Here is a 17,165-nt window from a genome sequence, read left to right as displayed (position 1 = left end):
CTTATTTGACATTTATAATTCACAAAGGTGAAAGGAATTCTCAGTATTTACTATAAAAGCTCCCTCTTGATCCAGATGCTCTATGTCAAAAACTCTCAACAGTAGATTGCCTAAGAGCACAACTCAGTGTTTGTATGCACTTGACATCCTAATTCTTTCTGATTCACCCAGGTTTCTGAGAGCTCCCAGGGTTATTTTAGATCTTAAAAGGTCCAGTACTTTTATTTTTAGAGTATCATTGTAGCATACCTAATATATTAAAATGCATCCTATACCCAATAAAGTTTTTCTTTGTTGCTAAAAACAGTTGAAAATTATTTTTAAAAATTTTCTTTTTAAATTATTTGCCAATAAATAATTTATTTACTGTAATCTCTCAGCAATCATGTGCACTCTTAAGCATTTCCACAAAGTGAGAAAAACTGACTTAAAATTTATTTATAAGTGCATGAAATGTTTATTAATAAGAGTGACAATGAAGTCAACATGATACATGTTGTTGACATTCTATTAAACATTTATTAACTTTGATTTTGCATTATTTTTCTTTGTACCTCTTTCTTCCTTCCTTCCATCTTTCCATCCTTTCCCCTTCTTTCCTTCCTATCTTCTTTTTTCTTTCTGATGTTTTCCTTCCATGTGATCCCAGGGAAGCCAACAACTCTATTTTTCTCTGGTTGACAGTTCTAGAGAAAACAAAAGATTACCAAATATTAATGATAAATAGGACTTCAACTTTGGGTCCATCCACACATCCATTTATTCATCCCCTTAGCTTGTTGTACCATGTTGTCCCAGATTCTGTCTAGGTGCTGGGAATAGAATGAGGTTTAAGTTACAAGACACATTCCCAAACTAGAAGGGATAATCTTCTTGTATAAGGAGAGTAGATGTGACTAGTGCCGGAAGAGAAAAATATATAGAAGATAGAGGTCTTGAGTACTACTGCATGGATTTTGGGAGAATACAAATGCTTTTCGGATTGCCAAGCATTGGGTTGACTCTTAAGGTAGATGAGAGACAGAGTTAGCATATATTTATAAACCAATTGTCCTAAAATTTAAGTTAAATCCTAACACGTATGTTGTCACCACATCATTGAGATTTTAAGTGTGTTGTTAAGAAGGGCAAAAAACATTCTTGTAATATTCAAGTTCTATTGATAGAGTTGAAAATACGATTGAATGATAAACTGGAAGCTGTAACTCTTTGTTTTAGGAAACTACATAATTGTTTTAGAAATTTTGTGGTAGGAAACTGCCATTGTTAGTTCATTCAAAAATGTAATCAATGATGGCCATAGGAAGTTAGCCTTACTAGATAGTCTTGTAATGATTAACACTGGGGTTGAGATCTTGCTTATCTATTAGGATTCTAATTAATCCTACCAGAATGAAAGACTAAGCAGATCATCTTAGTATTAGAAACATGATTAAGCATTCTTCCTTGTAAAAGTAAAATAATATGATGTCATATGATTAACTGTAAAAGACACTGCAGAGTCTCAGTTTTCTTAAACATTAGTAAACTTAAAACTGCACAGTTAAAATTCAGTGAATACCATTTATGTAAATTTAAAAAATATCCAAAACAATGTTGAATGTTTTTTATTGTTTCCTACATATTTAGTGAAGTACAAAAATATGAATCTGAAGAATACACACTAACTTAATGAAAATGACTTTATCTGAGTAGGGTTGGAGAGAAGAATGGCACCCAGGCTTTTTTACAGAGGAAGGGATGTGTACAAAATACTCTACTGTATCAATAATTGTTTTTCTTAAAAAGGGGCTCTGAAGTATTTATGTGCATGTATACATATATGCACACATATGTACACATATCATATATTACATATACACACATAAAGTATATATGACATATATGTGTTTAGCATTTGTTAATTCTGGATGGTGAATGCCTGGATGTTTGTTATATTTCTGTAACCTTTATATGAACATCTTTGTAATTAAAAATAATGTAATTATTACAGTTTATTTTTTTTATAGTTCTATTTAAATGCAGAGGTAGACGTTATTAAAACTGCAGGCAAAATGGCACACTAAGTCTGATTTGTCCATTTTTGACTACTTTTTCTATTTTTGTCCTATGTTTACATGGATTATCCAGAAGTTTAGTACAAATTACTTTGAACTAGTTTTCAAATTAAATAACCACCAAATACATATTTTTGAATTAATGATACCAAATAAGCTGTTCTTACTTGAAAGAATTGTTCGTTTATCAATTTCACAGGCAATTCCTTCAGCGGTGACTGGGCAGGAACACAAACATTGTCCATCCAGCAGAAATACAGTACCCCCATTTTGACATGGACGGCATTTCGTTATACTGAATTCATTGATATAATCATCCAAGGCTCTTTCCAAATTTTGTTTCTTTACGTACGAATCCTTTATTGTCACTGGAATCAGAGTATATATAGGAGACAGCTGCAAGAAAGCAAAATATTTAATTTTAGGTCTTTTGCTACTGATGGGGTTTCTAATATTCTTCACTGAATTATTTATTTATTAATTAACTAAGTCAGTAAAGGCTTATTGAAGGACTATTATTGCCAGATATGATCTTAGCTTTTAAGACCAAAACTAGTCATTTTTGTGATCCTGGAGATGGAGTTAAGGAGACTGATGTTAAAATGATCATACAGGTTAATTTAAAATGGAAAATATGGTATGTGCTATAAAGAATGGGTATGGGTGTTTTAAAAATGAACAATCATGGATTTAAGACTTTGGCAGCATAATTTACTGACATATTATTTTGTGAGTTGTTTGGCTGCCTTTTCGTCTCTTTTCCTTTTTCAGAAGATAGCCAGGTGCTTGTCTTGTCTAAGAGGAGGCTTGTGTGGGAGGCCAAGTCCAGAATGCCCTTGAAGGTCAACTCTTCATTGACCTTTTTCTCTAAAACCCTGAACTCACTGGGAAATCTTTGCTGGAAGGAGTGTGAAAAGAACGCTACTGACGGAGGAGATTCTTCCAGAGCAGGATAGAGACAGTGTTAGTATGTACCTTAAATAGTAGGAAATCATAATTAGATCTCTAGCTGCTATTCTGGAGAGAAGCAAGACCTGTGAGTTGCCCCTGAATATTGAGGACCAGGGCTCCAGTTTTGTCAGTGATTCCCATGCACCATCTTGGTATGGAAAGCTTGGAACCACTTCACTTCAAGTGAACATGTGAACTTGATCAATGAGCTTATCAAAGTGACCACAGTGAACTAAGCACTTACATATATCATATTTCCATTTCCCCCGACAGAAGCATCAGGATATTTGTATTAATTTAGGCAACAAGGAAGTAACTCTCTGAATCCCATCCAAAAAATTAATGAAGGATGAATTTTCTAGCAGCATGAAGGGATGGGATCTCAATGTCCAGTTTAATTAGATTTTAAAAAATGAAGTAAAATAATTTATTTTGCACACTTCAATTCCTGGAATAAGTTACAAAGTTGCTACAATAGAATCAGGGTTGCTTGGAAAAGTTTTCCTGAGAAAGTGACTATTAAGCTGATTTGAGGGTGTTAAGGAAGGAAAAAGAATATTCCAGTCATACAGTGCTTCATGACATTAACATCAGACCCAATAATTTCTTGGATATGACATCAAAAACACAGGCAACAAAAGAAAAAGTAAATAAATTAGATTTCTTCAACATTAAAAACTTTGTATACATCAAAGGATACTATCAGTGGAGTGAAAAGTTGTGTGCCCTCACAATGGAAGGAAATATTTGCAAATCATATATCTAATAAGAGATTCTTATCCAGAGTATATAAAGAACTCTTACAAACTCAGAAACAAAAAAAAAGAAAACAAACAACAAAAATAACCCAACAAACCAAACCAAAACTTAACCAAATAATCTGATTAACAGATAGGCAAAGATCTTAAATAGACATTTATCCAAAGAAAATATACAAAAGGCTAATAAGCACATGAAAAGATGCTTAACATCACTAATCAGCAGGGAAATATAAATCAAAACTGCAATGAGATACCTCTATACCCATTTGGATGGCTATTACATTAAAAAAAATGAAAAGAAAACTACCAGAAAATAACAAGTATTGATCACGCTATGGAGAAATTGGAACCACTGGGCATTGCTGGTGGGAAAGTAAATTGCAACTGCAACACAGAATTACCATATAATCCAGCAATTCCACTTTTGGGTATATACACAACAGTATCAAAAGAACAGACACAAAAAGACCCATGTACACCCATGTCCATGGCATCATTATTTCCAGTAACCAAAAGGTAGAAGTAACCCAAGTATCCATCAACAGAGAGATGGATAAACAAAATGTGGTGTATATATTCCACAATAGAATATTATTCAGCCTTAAAAAGCAATGAAATTCTGATATATGTTTGAAGACATTACACTAATTGAAATTAATCCAATGCAAAAGAATAAATGTGCCATGATTCCACTCTCAGATGAGGTACCTCGAATAGTCAAATTCATAAAGACAGAAAATAGAATAGTGGTGATCAAAGCTAGGGACGTAGGGAATAGAAAGTTATTGTTTAATTGGTACAGAGTTTCAGTTTGGGAGGATGAAAACCTTTTGGCGGTGGATAGTAATGATGGTTGCACAAAATATAAAAAGATTTGGAATCTAAAGATTCAAGAAAGAAAATACAAAAAAAATATTCCATCAACTTCTGCAGAAGAATAATGACGGATTAAATATTGTCAACTAATCTTTTTACTGGGATAATGAGGAAAGCTGAACAAAACAAAACCAAAATTAAAAATCTTCTTGATGGCTTGGAGAACTAACTTGGCAATAAAGAATTAATAAGGTAATAAATATCTGGGAGCAGATGGAAATTCAATGAGGTGAGCTCAACATTTTGGGGCCACCAATCCCCTTTACACATTTCCTGAGAAGAGGCAGTTGAGGGGCTAAGAAGTAGACTAGGGTATTATTGGACTGGGGAAAAAGGTTGGAATTTAGGACCAACAAAGGTAAATGAGGTGTGTTTTGGTTTGGGACCAAAAGGACTACAGCTCTAGAACTAAGAGGCAAGAGGAAGTGAGATAGCCCTGGTAAAGACTGCGGCCTGGTTTGGAGTAAAATAATTCTGAATTATTAGTATTCCAGAAGCTTTCCAGGTATAAATATATATTGCCTTTAGAGGAAAATAAAATCACCCCATGCCTCATGCTACTCCTTAACAATTTTTAAAGTATAACATTCAGTCCACAGTAAAAATATCTAGGCACGTAAGGAAACACGGCAACCTGAATGAGAACGATAGAAATAGTATAAACTAGAAGCAGAGCAATGGGGGAATACCAAGGTTTGAGTTATCAGATATAGCTATGTTTACATAAGCGGGGGGATAAGAGACAAGATTGAAAATTTTAGCAGAGAACAAGAAGTTGTTGTTGTTGTTTTTTTTTTTAATAGAAGATCTGGAAAAAAACAGATCTATTAGAACTTGATATTATTATACACAAATTAATGGATTGATTAAATAGCAGGTGTGACAGAACTGATGCAAAGTTAATGAATCGAAACATAGATCAGAAGGAAAACTACTGACAACGAAGTGTGAAAAGATAAAATTTGGAAAATACATAAAAAGGGTAGAAAAGAAGAGTGAAAAGGTAAAAGGTCCATATATTTTGAGCCCCAGACAGAGAGAACATATACGAAGCAATATTTGAAGGGCTAATGCCTGAGAAGATTACAAACTTGATGACAACATCAAGATATCCCGTTAATGAAAAGCAAGGTTAAATATTGTTCTTTTCACATCTAGGCACATCAGAGTAAAACTGCTAAAAACAAAACAAAAACACACAATGATAATAGAGAAAATCTTAAAAGCAGCTTAGTTAAAAGCCATGGTACTTTGAGAATAGACTGACGTTTGATTTTAATAGACACAATCAGTAATAATGAGTTATTCATAGGGAAAGTTTTTACAAAGTCACCTTCTAACTTATTCCACACACTAATAACAACTCTAGGTTGATTGTAGATAGAAACATGAAAGCAAAACAATAACACTTCTGGAAGATAATGTATAGCAAAGTATCTTCAAGACCTGGAGGTAGGGAACAACTTTAAACAGGACACAAAAACACTGACTGTAATGAAAAGAAATATACATTAAAATACACTAAAATAAAAAAATCAACACCATAATTCCTGATATGATGCACTGAGAAGGACACACATTACTGTTGTGGTATTCTTGCCAAAAATGCAAAGCCTCAATCTACTCTAAGCCTAAATTGAGAGACATTTGACACAATATTTGGTAAAAGTGTCATGAAAGACAAGGAAAGTCTGAGGAAATATCATAGATTAGAGGAGACTAAGCGGGGACAAGGCAACTAAATGCAATGTGGGATCCTGATTAGATTCTAGAACAGAAAAAAGGACACTGGGGGAAAAACTGGTGCAATTTAAATAAGGTTTGAGATTTAGTCATTGTTCATTTTTTAAATTTTAATCATGATATTATGTAAGTTGTTAATATTAGGGACTGTTGGGTGTAGGATGTATGTGAACTCTGTACTAACATGTTTCCCCGAAAATAAGACCTAACTGGACCATACACTCTAATGTGTCTTTTGGAGCAAAAATTAATATAAGACCTGGTATCATATCATATCGTATCACATCACATCATATCATATTATATTATATAAGACCTGGTCTTATATTATAGTAAAATTAGACTGGGTCTTATAACAATTTTTGTACCAAAAGATGCATTAGAGGTGATGGTCTGACTAGGTCTTATTTTTGGGGAAACATGGTATTTGTAATTAACTGTCTGTACCATTTGCACAATTTTACATTAAGTCTAAAATTATTTCAAAATAAAAAGTAAGAAAGAAGATATCAGTTATCAAGAATATCAGTAAAGGATGAAAGTCCTCAAGTGAGAGAAGACATTTACAACACTTTTAAGTGAGAATAGTCTCACGTCCAGAATATATTAAACACTTCTACATGACTGTCCACCAGTGTAGTCTTTTATGAGTTAGTATGTAGGATTCAGTTTTCGACTATGTCATATTCATTTGGAAGAAAGAAACCTCTTACCAACGTTGCCACATTGCACAAACAACATAAGCATGTAGTAGAGTTATTTTGATTTTTAAGAAAAGAAATTCATTTTGTTTTATCTCTCAAAGGAAAGTCAAGGTTAGATAATCTAAGATACAGGAACAGAGGGTCATGGAGAAAGTCCAATTTGGATGAAATGCATAAACAGTGTTCAAAGAGATAAAGATGAAGAACATGTAATGGCAACCGTTTCAGAGGAATCTCAAATCCTGAAGTCAAAAATCCCACAAGAAGACAAAGAACAATTAAAATGTACTTCTTGAAGTTTTTCTGAAGAGCCACATCTTCTGATGAACTTTGGCCTTCTGTTGAGTAAGAAAGCAGTTATAATTTTTCTCCTATCCATGCTAACTCTATCTTTCTACAATCTGTAGATATATTTTCAGTGGATGTAGTCTATTATGAAACTTGTTAAAATACAAAAAAAATGACAATATAGTTTAATATTAAGTACATTTAAGTTTCTTATAGACTTCCAAACTAATTAAACTATATGTACCAAATGTAGTTTGTTGATAGAATGGGTGTTATTTTTATCCCCATACAAGAGAGCTAGCAATGATTTTCACTATGTCATTATAATGACCATAATACAGAGCACTGATGCTCTCTAACATCTGGTGCATTACTGCTAAGAGTTGCACAACGTAACAAACGTGGTGGGTTAATGAGTTCATTATTTCCCAAGTTATTCCAGAAAGAGCTGAATATAGCTTTACAGGTGAGTAGATAAGAGTGGTTGAGGGAAATGAGAAAAGGAGAACAAAGAACAGAAAAAATGAGATGAAGGGAAATGCAACACAAATACACAAAATTTATGCAGGAGAATGCAAATTTTATGCAGGTCCATATAAAACCCATCCATTTTGCATGAGGTGGGTCACAAATTTGGTTATATTTTCTAGCACATTGAGTAAGACAACTGAATTTAATGATCACATGCATATAAGAAAAACCTGCCTGATCCCCAAATAAAATGATTTTTGAAACTGAGATTAAACAGTAATACATCTCAGGTCATAAAGGAGACATTGTATTATGTAACGTCCTTTTAGTAAATAAAGCAATGGGTTGCATAACCCACTTGTTTTTTTACAACGTCAAAACAAAACTTTGTAGGAAGCCAATATGCTATAGGCTAGCTATATCAGTCTCTGCTTTTATTGCTCTAGAGGAAATCATAAACTTTGTATCTCTCAGACAATCCTTAATAAATGTAATTTTCTCTCAGCTGACATTTTTATATCTAGTTTGTAGCAGTACTCTTAAGAAGAAACCAAAGTTAAGCTATTCTGTTGAGATAAAATGTAGAATTGTTTGTGTTAATATTTAGATAAGCTGGAAATAGAATTAATATACTTCCATAAAAAGAAGACTATGATAAAAGTAAATACTAAAAGAGGTGCACAGCTTATCTCCTCTACATAGAGAAAGGCTGAAGAAAATTTGGGGGGATGGGTCAACACATTCCTTAAGAAGTGGTTTAGGGTCGCTGAAGCATACAGGCAAAGGGAGAATCAAAGACAGAAGGTTCTTAATAGAACATGGCCATAGTTATTTTAGTATAAACTGTATATAATTATATGATTTTATATATATATATATATGTACATATATATATAACTCTAAAATAAAGGCTATTACTGAGATTTTCTAAGTAAAACACTTGATATATATGTATATCTATATCTATATATTACTGAGATTTTCTAAGTAAAACATAGATATATATATCTTCAAGTGTTTTACTTAGAAAATCTCAGTAATATACTAATATAGCCTTTAATTCAGAGCAATACAACTACATATATAAACTATATATATATAAAACTGTATATATATATATATATATATATTCAAGTGTTTTACTTAGAAAATCTCAGTAATATATTCATATAGTCTTTAATTTAGAGTAATACAACTTCTTAGTGTTTACTCCAAGATAAACCGCTTGCAACATAAATATTAGCATCGGTGGAGCTCAGAGGTTTCATCAATTCTTTAAGTAATTAAATAGGAGGGTCAATTATTTGAAAATTCAGACTATCTCCAGCATTTGAACATGTCATCCATGGAGAGTAGAATGTTTCAACTTACCAAAGAATGAATTAGTTTCTATAGAGTATGCAATTACCTCATGGAAATAGCTTCCAATTAACCAAAGGACAACTTCTACTGGATTTATGACAGCAAAAGAACTTGGAATTTATTTACTTCAGTGAGTTTAAGATAATGAATTTGAATGTGATTTAAATAAAATAAAAGAACCTTTTCTGATTTTAATTTCATATATGCACATGCTAATTTAGCCAACCTTTTTTCCCTTTTTGTCCTATTTTTGGGACAAAATATTTGAAATCTCATAGATACGTTTGCACATCAATGAATGGCTAGATTTCTGTAACCTGAAGAAAGAGTAGACTATAATTTTCCAGTTTTCAAGTTCCTCGTTCACATAAATGAGGTAGTTTTGGTGGGTTCAGTCACTCTTCAAAGAAAACAAAATAAAATGAACAAAATTCTCCAATAATTAGTCCTATCAAAATGTCAACATGTTTGTAACTCAAGTTAATCAAACTTAAGTAGGCAGTTGTCAAAGATAAATTTGACCTGAGGGAAGAAAATTGTGACAGATACAGGAAAAATTGAAAGTTAAAAAGGGAAGTAGAAAAATAAATAAGGAATAAAGGAAAACACTTTTTTAGTTTAATGAAAGAATTATAAGGCTAAATAACATTGGCATTTATATCTTTACAATTACAACAGTTTCTGCACCCCCAAACCCCCTTGCACCCTCAAGAATAAGTACTAAACTGCAAACTCCCAATGGGTTCTAAACTAAAGACTATTATAATCAAGATTCAAATCAAAATCACAATGAGATACCATCTCATACCTATATTAGAATGGTTACTATCAATAGGACAAGAAATAACAAGTGTTGGAGAGGATACAAAGAAAAGGGAACCCTCATACACAGCTGGTAGGAATGTAAATTGGTACAGCCACTATGGAAACAGTATGGTGGTTCCTCAGAAAATTAAGAATAGAGCTACCACATGACCCAGCAATCCCTCTTCTGGGTATCTGCCTGAAAAGTTTGAAAATACTTATTTGTAAATACATATGTACCCCTATGTTCATTGTATCATTATTCACAGTAGCCAAGACATGGGAACAACCTAATTATCCTTCAATGGATAATTGGACAAAGAAGATATGGTGAATATATACAGTGAAATACTACTCAGCCATAAAAAGATGAAATATTGCCATTTGCAACAACATGGATGGATCTTGAGAGTATTATGCTGTGAAATAAGTCAGGTGAAGAAGGACAAGAACAATGATTTCACTCATATGTGAGATATAAAACAAAAAGCAACAAACAAACTAAACAAACAAAAAACTCATGAATATAATGGTGGGAAAGGGAGTGGGGGGGCAAAAAGTAAAGGGGGTCATACATATGGTGAGGGAAGGAGACTAGACTGGGTGGTGAGCACGCAATGGTGTATACAGAAGTCATACAATAAAGTTGACTCCCTGAAATTTATATAATGTTATTAATCACTATTATCCCAATAAATTTAATTTAGAAAATAAAAAAAAATAAAAAATAAAGAATTTCTAGATAATAAGAATTGCTTACCCTTGGTTTTATTTTTCTGGGATCTTATGAACTTCCCTTTCAGGAAGGCCCTTAATAAATATGATTCTTCTGTGTTTGAAGTACAGTGTGATGCCACCTGAAGGCAAGGAACAACGAGGGGCAGATGGAAGGGAACTAACAATTCCTGAGCACATATTTTGTGCTAGTCTGTGCTACAGGCTCTATACAAGCAATCTTATTAAATCCTCAAAATAAACATGAAAGCCTAGAGAATTTAGTGTTGCAGAAATCGGAAAATGTTACACATCTAGTGAGGGACAGATACCCAAACTCAGCCTTGGTTGGTCTGATGCCACACTCTGTGATTTTCTTCTGCCATATTTCCCCGAAAATAAGACCAGGTCTTACGTTAATTTTTGCTCCAAAAGGTGCATAGGGCTTATTTTCAGAGGATGTCTTATTTTTTCATGTACAACAATCTACATTTATTCATTTATTCATGTATAAAAATCTACATTTATTCAAATACTATCATGTTGTCTTCTTTTGGAACATCTTCATAACTCTCCAAACCCAGAATTCCAGCTTGAATGTCTCATGACTCCATTTCCTGTAGAACCACTGGCCCTGATCTCTCATGTCCAGCAATAGAGCTCTCCTTAAATGAGCACTTCTTGTCCATGTAGCCTGCTCGCAGTGCATTGGCAACACAGATCTCAGTGATTTTATCCCAGGACTTCTTCACCCAAGTCACGGGTGATCTCAGTGATTTTATCCCAGGACTTCTTCACCCAAGTCACGGCCTCTTGCAGGCCAGGCTTTACAAAGTTTCCACGCTCATTTCTCCCCTTTCTATTTTCAATGTAGTCATTGATTTCCAAGCGCCAATGGTCCTTGAATGGCTTGTTTATTGTAAAATCAAGAGTCTGGAGATAGGTAGTCATTCCTGCGGGAATCATTAATTGATCTGTTCTTCTCTCTGCAAGGAAGTTCTTCATGTCTTTAGCGTGGTGAGTGCTGGCTGAATCCCAGACTAGCAGACCTCTTTGGCCACCTTGCAAAACAGTGGCAGCATTAAATCGACCCACTTCCTTATAACTGCTTGTGTGCACCAGGCCTTTTTGGTTTCAAGAACATAAATGCCTGAAACACGTTCAACCTTATCCCTCTTGCCCTTAGTGATGATTACAGTTGGGGCTTTCTTTCCATCTGGACGAATTGCCAAAATATAGGTAACACGTGCACTTTCATAACCAGTAGAGGGAATGTAGATTGACGAGGCACCCCTCTGATCAATTGTCATTTGAGATCCTTGGCCCATAAACACTGCAGTTTCATCCTTAGCAATCATGTTGGAGAGTTGGTATTTAGGAAAGTTGGTGCCATCAACAAAGGACTTGAATGCAAGTGCACGTTTAAAAACTTCAGTATCTTCCAGCTTGTGTTGATCTTCGTAGAGGCAGTTCATATCGCTGAAAGAAGCCATCCAGCCAGTGTTGTGATGCTTTGAATTCTTTTGGGGATATTTCTAACTGTGGTGCCATTGCAAGGGCAAATGCCTGAATATCAGCCCTGCGCACAACCAAAGCTTCTGCTCTCCTGTCAGCAATCCATTCACAGATGATGTCTTCCAGCTCACGAAATAATGGTTGCCGACCTGATCCACACTGTACTTCTTAGCATTTCCCTCCTCCAGCTGTTGACTGAGGTTATCGTACTCTGCTCACCATTTTCGGACCATTTGGAGATCCAACTTCTCTTTGCAGAAAACCGTAAGATTCTTGCCCAGGGAGTCCTCCATGATTCCTTTCCTGTACTCAACAAAATAGCTCTTGCTTTTTGCACTCATCTTGTATGGGGGTCAAAATATTATTCCCTTTAAATCTACAATTAATCAAGCGTTAATTGAAGACTTACGAGACAGGAGTGGCAACAAAAATGATAACAGTTAAGAATGATAGTCCACACAAAAGCGATGAAAAATTGCAGGCACCAAAATTCAGTGCATTATTTATTTTACACGAGTGCATTAAGTACGTCCGTTACAACACATGACATATTGAATTATGAAGATTCATATTAGACACAACCACGTCCGTTCATTATCAAGTGTGCACGTTATTCGTGCATTGTGTCTGTATTCTGATTGGTCATTAGGCAATGTCTTGAGTTGATCTGTTTACATAGGCGTTTAACTCTCATCCAAAGGTGCCCTCTTGGGTATTTATAAATTCTTAATTATAATTTGTATTATCATTTATTTTAAGTATTAATGTTAATAATATTTATTTACATTTAATTACATATTAATATTATTATTATTTTATAATTCAATACGTCCGTCATGCGTTGCATTGGACATACTAAATGTGTCCGTCTGGCTGACGATCTTAACTGGGACTTATTTTCGAGGTAGGGCTAATGTTATGAGCATCTTGAAAAATCATGGTAGGGCTTATTTTCCAGTTAGATCTTATTTTCGGGGAAATACGGTATGCCATGTTTCTTTCCAGGGATGAAATGGGAGTGCATTTGAATGCTCATATCTTTTTCAGATTAAGTTAACTGTTCATCTAAACCAACAGTTACATTTAATAAAAAAGTTACAAAATCTTCTATTTGAAAATAAACATTTCTTACCCTTGGATTTAGGAGTATTGGAGCATCAGTTAAGGAAGAGGCCCAATTTACAAAGTCAGCCACATCAACCATTTTGGCTCCTTTGAGAAGCTTCTCTTTCAATTGAAATGCATATGTTTTTGTCCCTCCTTTGATGAATGAAATAACATTATCAATGAGGTTCTCACTGGTGATGTTTACTGAGGAAAGAAAGAGGATATAAGTCAATCATTTATGATTTTATGACATTTGACAAACGTTTATTTGAATCTCTTTCGTATAGTCCAGCATATTTACTGAATTTTACTTATAAATATTACTTATGTAACTTTTTCACTCCAAATCTCCAAGGTCAATTTTTATTAGTGTTAATTGTAGATGCCAATCACCTTTTTAAAAAAAAAAATCAAAATGGTACAATGGTGGAGATACATTGATAATTCAAAGTTCATCACTTATGTACATGCACACGTAGGAACTAAACATGACTTTTAGATGTACTATGCTGCAGACTTCCTTTTATAGTTATATTTTTTATTGGTTTGCTTTAAACTATTACAATATTATAACAAAATCAAAGAGTGCAAAAAAGAATAAAATGAAAAGCAAAATTTCTTTCTACCCTAAATTCCTACCCTTTCTCTCAGTGTCTCTCCAGACTAAACCACTTTTAACAAACTTTTGTGAATCTTTGAGAGTTCTGAACCAAATCTTTTAGACTTTTTGAAGTAAAAAGGAATTTCAAAGTGATTTTAGTTTATCTTTCTTAATTTTCATGGATGAGAAAATGGAGACTCAGAGAAGTGGAGTGACTAGCCCAAGATTATACAGTCAGCTTAAAGGCCAAATATTGAAATTATGACATTTGATGATAAGTTCAGTTTTCTTTTTACTTCATCGGTGCTTTCCAGTCATGGCCACATGTTAGTGGTTGGTATGCTTTAAAAAAATATCAGGCTTTCCTCTTTTCTGCTTCCCACTATCTTTAAAGGTGAGTCTCAAGCATTTGTATTTGTGAAAATGCTCTCAGGTATTTTTGCTTAGAATAATTCCAGCACAGTCTCATCCTTGTAAATCTGCTAAAGATTAACAACAGAAGTAATATTTATACTAAAGATATTTATATTTTAAAAAGGTTATGCACTAACTTAATATTAAGGATGGATTAGGGATTTCTTTTTTTCCAGTTTTAACTAGATATAATTGACATACAACATTGTATAAATTTAACATGTACTGCATAATGACTTGACACACATATATACTGCAAAATAATTATCATAAGTTTAGTTAATATTCATCACCTCATATAATTACAAAATTTTTTTTCTTGTGATGAGAACTTTTACAATCTATTCTCTTAGCAACTTTTAAATACTCATATAATATAAAGCATTGTCAACTACCTATAATCATCATATTGTACATTATATCCCCAATACTTCTTTGTCTTATAACTGGAAGTTTGTACCCCAGGAGCAATTGGGTGAAAGTGGATTAGGATTTCAAGTCAAGTGGAAGGTTGAGTTAGAGAGATGGTCTTGGCTTTCTCCTCTCTTAATGGACACACACAGTACTGTCACTAGCCCATTTGGAAGCCTTCTTAAAATTGGGGGGGCGGGAAGGAAACTTTTTCTCAAGATATTTTTCCACCATTGGTATTCTACCATTGCCGTGATAAATATACAAATCTATAATGACTACAGTATGAACGGCATCCCCTAGAGCTGCACACCACACAACCCGCACGTGGTGAAACCAGTGAATACATACAGGTCCGTGAGTTACTTGTGTTTATAATGGCTTGGAAAACACTGTAAAGATAAAATAGTTTTTAAGCACTTTTAGGTGTTTTTTTGTTTGTTTGTTTTGTCTTGTTTTTATAAAGAGGGTAGGCAATAAAGAGGGCTCATAGTGACAGGACAGTATTCATGGACTGCCCCACTCCTTTTTTTAACCTAATAAGTTAGGCCATACTCACCAGATTTACCTTCACCCCTCTTTACGCAATCATTTTTATCAATATTTGCTTCGATTTTTGCTCCAAAATTCACAGATAAGTCCAAATCAAACCCGAGGCATCTCTTTATATCCTCTAGTTCAACACCTGTTGAATTTATTTAGTTGAAAATTATTAGACAATGTGTATCAACATCATTTATAAATTCCAATTTTGCTGTTTTGTAAGAAGCATACTTACTTGGATTCCTAGACATTATTATCAAATTCAAATGCAATGTCATATCTGTCCTGCTTTGTCCTCATATTAGAATCTAGTGACCTCCTTTTGACTTTGTCAACTTAATGGCAAATGACATGTAATTTACCTCTTGTTTAAAAAGGGCATAGGTCAGACTAGGGTAGTTATAGTGAACTCATTTACCTCTTAATACCATACTGTAATATCATACCAAAAATAAGACCTAACTGGAAAATAAGCCCTAGCATGATTTTTCAGGATGACATCCCCTGAACATAAGCCTTAATGTGTCTTTTGGAGCAAAAGTTAATATAAGACCCGGTCTTATTTTCAGGGAAACACGGTTGAAGGAAGATGATAATGTCTAACATGTATTAAGTGCTTACCATATGCCTGGCATCATTCTAAGTATTTTGTATGCATTAACTAATTTAATCCTTGCAATGACCTTTTGAGGTAAGTTCTACTATTATTCTCATTTTAAAGGTAAGGTTATAGAATCACGGTTACAGAATCATTACAAGCAGTTAAGCAACCTGCTGATTGTACTCAGTTACTAATTAGCTAAGTTGTTATTTGAACACAGAGCTGCCTGGCTATTAAACATTTCCTCTGTGTTGACTTCACAATTTGGTCATAGGATGGACCAACATCTCCTGATCCTCTCTAAAAGACTCAGCTTGTCATTAAGGTAGCTAGTTCTTTGTTTTGGGCAGATGGCTTATAGATGACAACTTTTCTTTAGTACTATGTATGCCATTTAGTAGACATCAGTCTTGGAAGCTGACTCATTGTGGTGCTTGGATGCTCTAGTTGTTAGCAAGAAAGATCCTAATATTTACTCAAGTATATAATTTATTGTCTATTTTCTGATTTCAAAGAGAGAATGATTCCTTTATTTTAAGAGTAAACTGCCCAAACCTCAGCTTGTTGACTATGTCAGTTTTTGCTCTTATTTATTACACACACACACACACACACACACACACACACGTGCATGCCCATGCAGTTGTTTATCCTGGAAGCCAAAATGCTTTATGAAAAAGGAAAAGGAGAAGTTAATCCCAGGGTTTCATGGTAAGAATTAGAAGTACAGATTTGGGGGCATTTATTCAACAAATATATTTTGTGCATCCACAATTAGTGGAAACTTGAGAAATATCATGTAGAATTCCCCATGGGAAAGAAAGAGGGAGAATAAAAATGGAAGACAATGCGAGAAATCCAGAATACTAGATCTCTAACCTAAGAAGCACGAGGATGCTGATTCTGAAGATGAACATGAAAATACCTACCGTGTTTCCCTGAAAATAAAACCTAGTCGGACAATCAGCTCTAATGCGTCTTTTGGAGCAAAAGTTAATTATAAGACCATAAGATCCGGGCTTATTTTACTATAAGACTGGGTATAATGTAATATAATATAATATAATATAATATAATATAATATAATATAATATAATATAATATAATATAATACAATACAATATAATATAATACTGGGTCTTATATCAATTTTTGCTCCGAAAGATACATTAGAACTGATTGTCCAGCTAGGTCTTATTTTCGGGGAAACACGGTAAGTGACCCCATAAAAGTTAGATTCTC

General features: G+C 33.8%; 2 protein-coding genes across 2 annotated transcripts in view; both read right to left on the bottom strand.

Moving 5' to 3' along the window:
• FYB1 (FYN binding protein 1) overlaps positions 1-17,165 on the bottom strand; it is a 205,498-nt gene that overhangs the window by 164,144 nt on the left and 24,189 nt on the right. Inside the window, exons 8-11 of the mRNA XM_081053235.1 lie at positions 15,339-15,464; positions 13,379-13,557; positions 2,225-2,453; positions 555-686 (exon numbers count right to left, since the gene is read on the bottom strand). Coding sequence (XP_080909361.1) covers positions 555-686; positions 2,225-2,326 — 234 coding nt within the window. The 5' untranslated portion in view covers positions 2,327-2,453; positions 13,379-13,557; positions 15,339-15,464. The remainder of the gene's footprint in view (positions 1-554; positions 687-2,224; positions 2,454-13,378; positions 13,558-15,338; positions 15,465-17,165) is intronic.
• The window catches only part of C9 (complement C9), a gene marked incomplete at both ends in the record, with an annotated part of 37,374 nt that continues 22,948 nt past the window's right edge, over positions 2,740-17,165 (bottom strand). The window contains 3 exons of the mRNA XM_081053586.1: positions 2,740-2,955; positions 13,379-13,557; positions 15,348-15,464. Coding sequence (XP_080909712.1) covers positions 2,740-2,955; positions 13,379-13,557; positions 15,348-15,464 — 512 coding nt within the window. The remainder of the gene's footprint in view (positions 2,956-13,378; positions 13,558-15,347; positions 15,465-17,165) is intronic.

The sequence above is a fragment of the Rhinolophus hipposideros genome, assembly GCF_964194185.1.
Source record: "Rhinolophus hipposideros genome assembly, chromosome: 7".
Lineage (NCBI taxonomy): Eukaryota > Metazoa > Chordata > Mammalia > Chiroptera > Rhinolophidae > Rhinolophus > Rhinolophus hipposideros.
The sequence above is the reverse complement of the archived record's forward strand: the minus strand, read 5'-3'. Positions and strand labels throughout refer to the sequence as shown.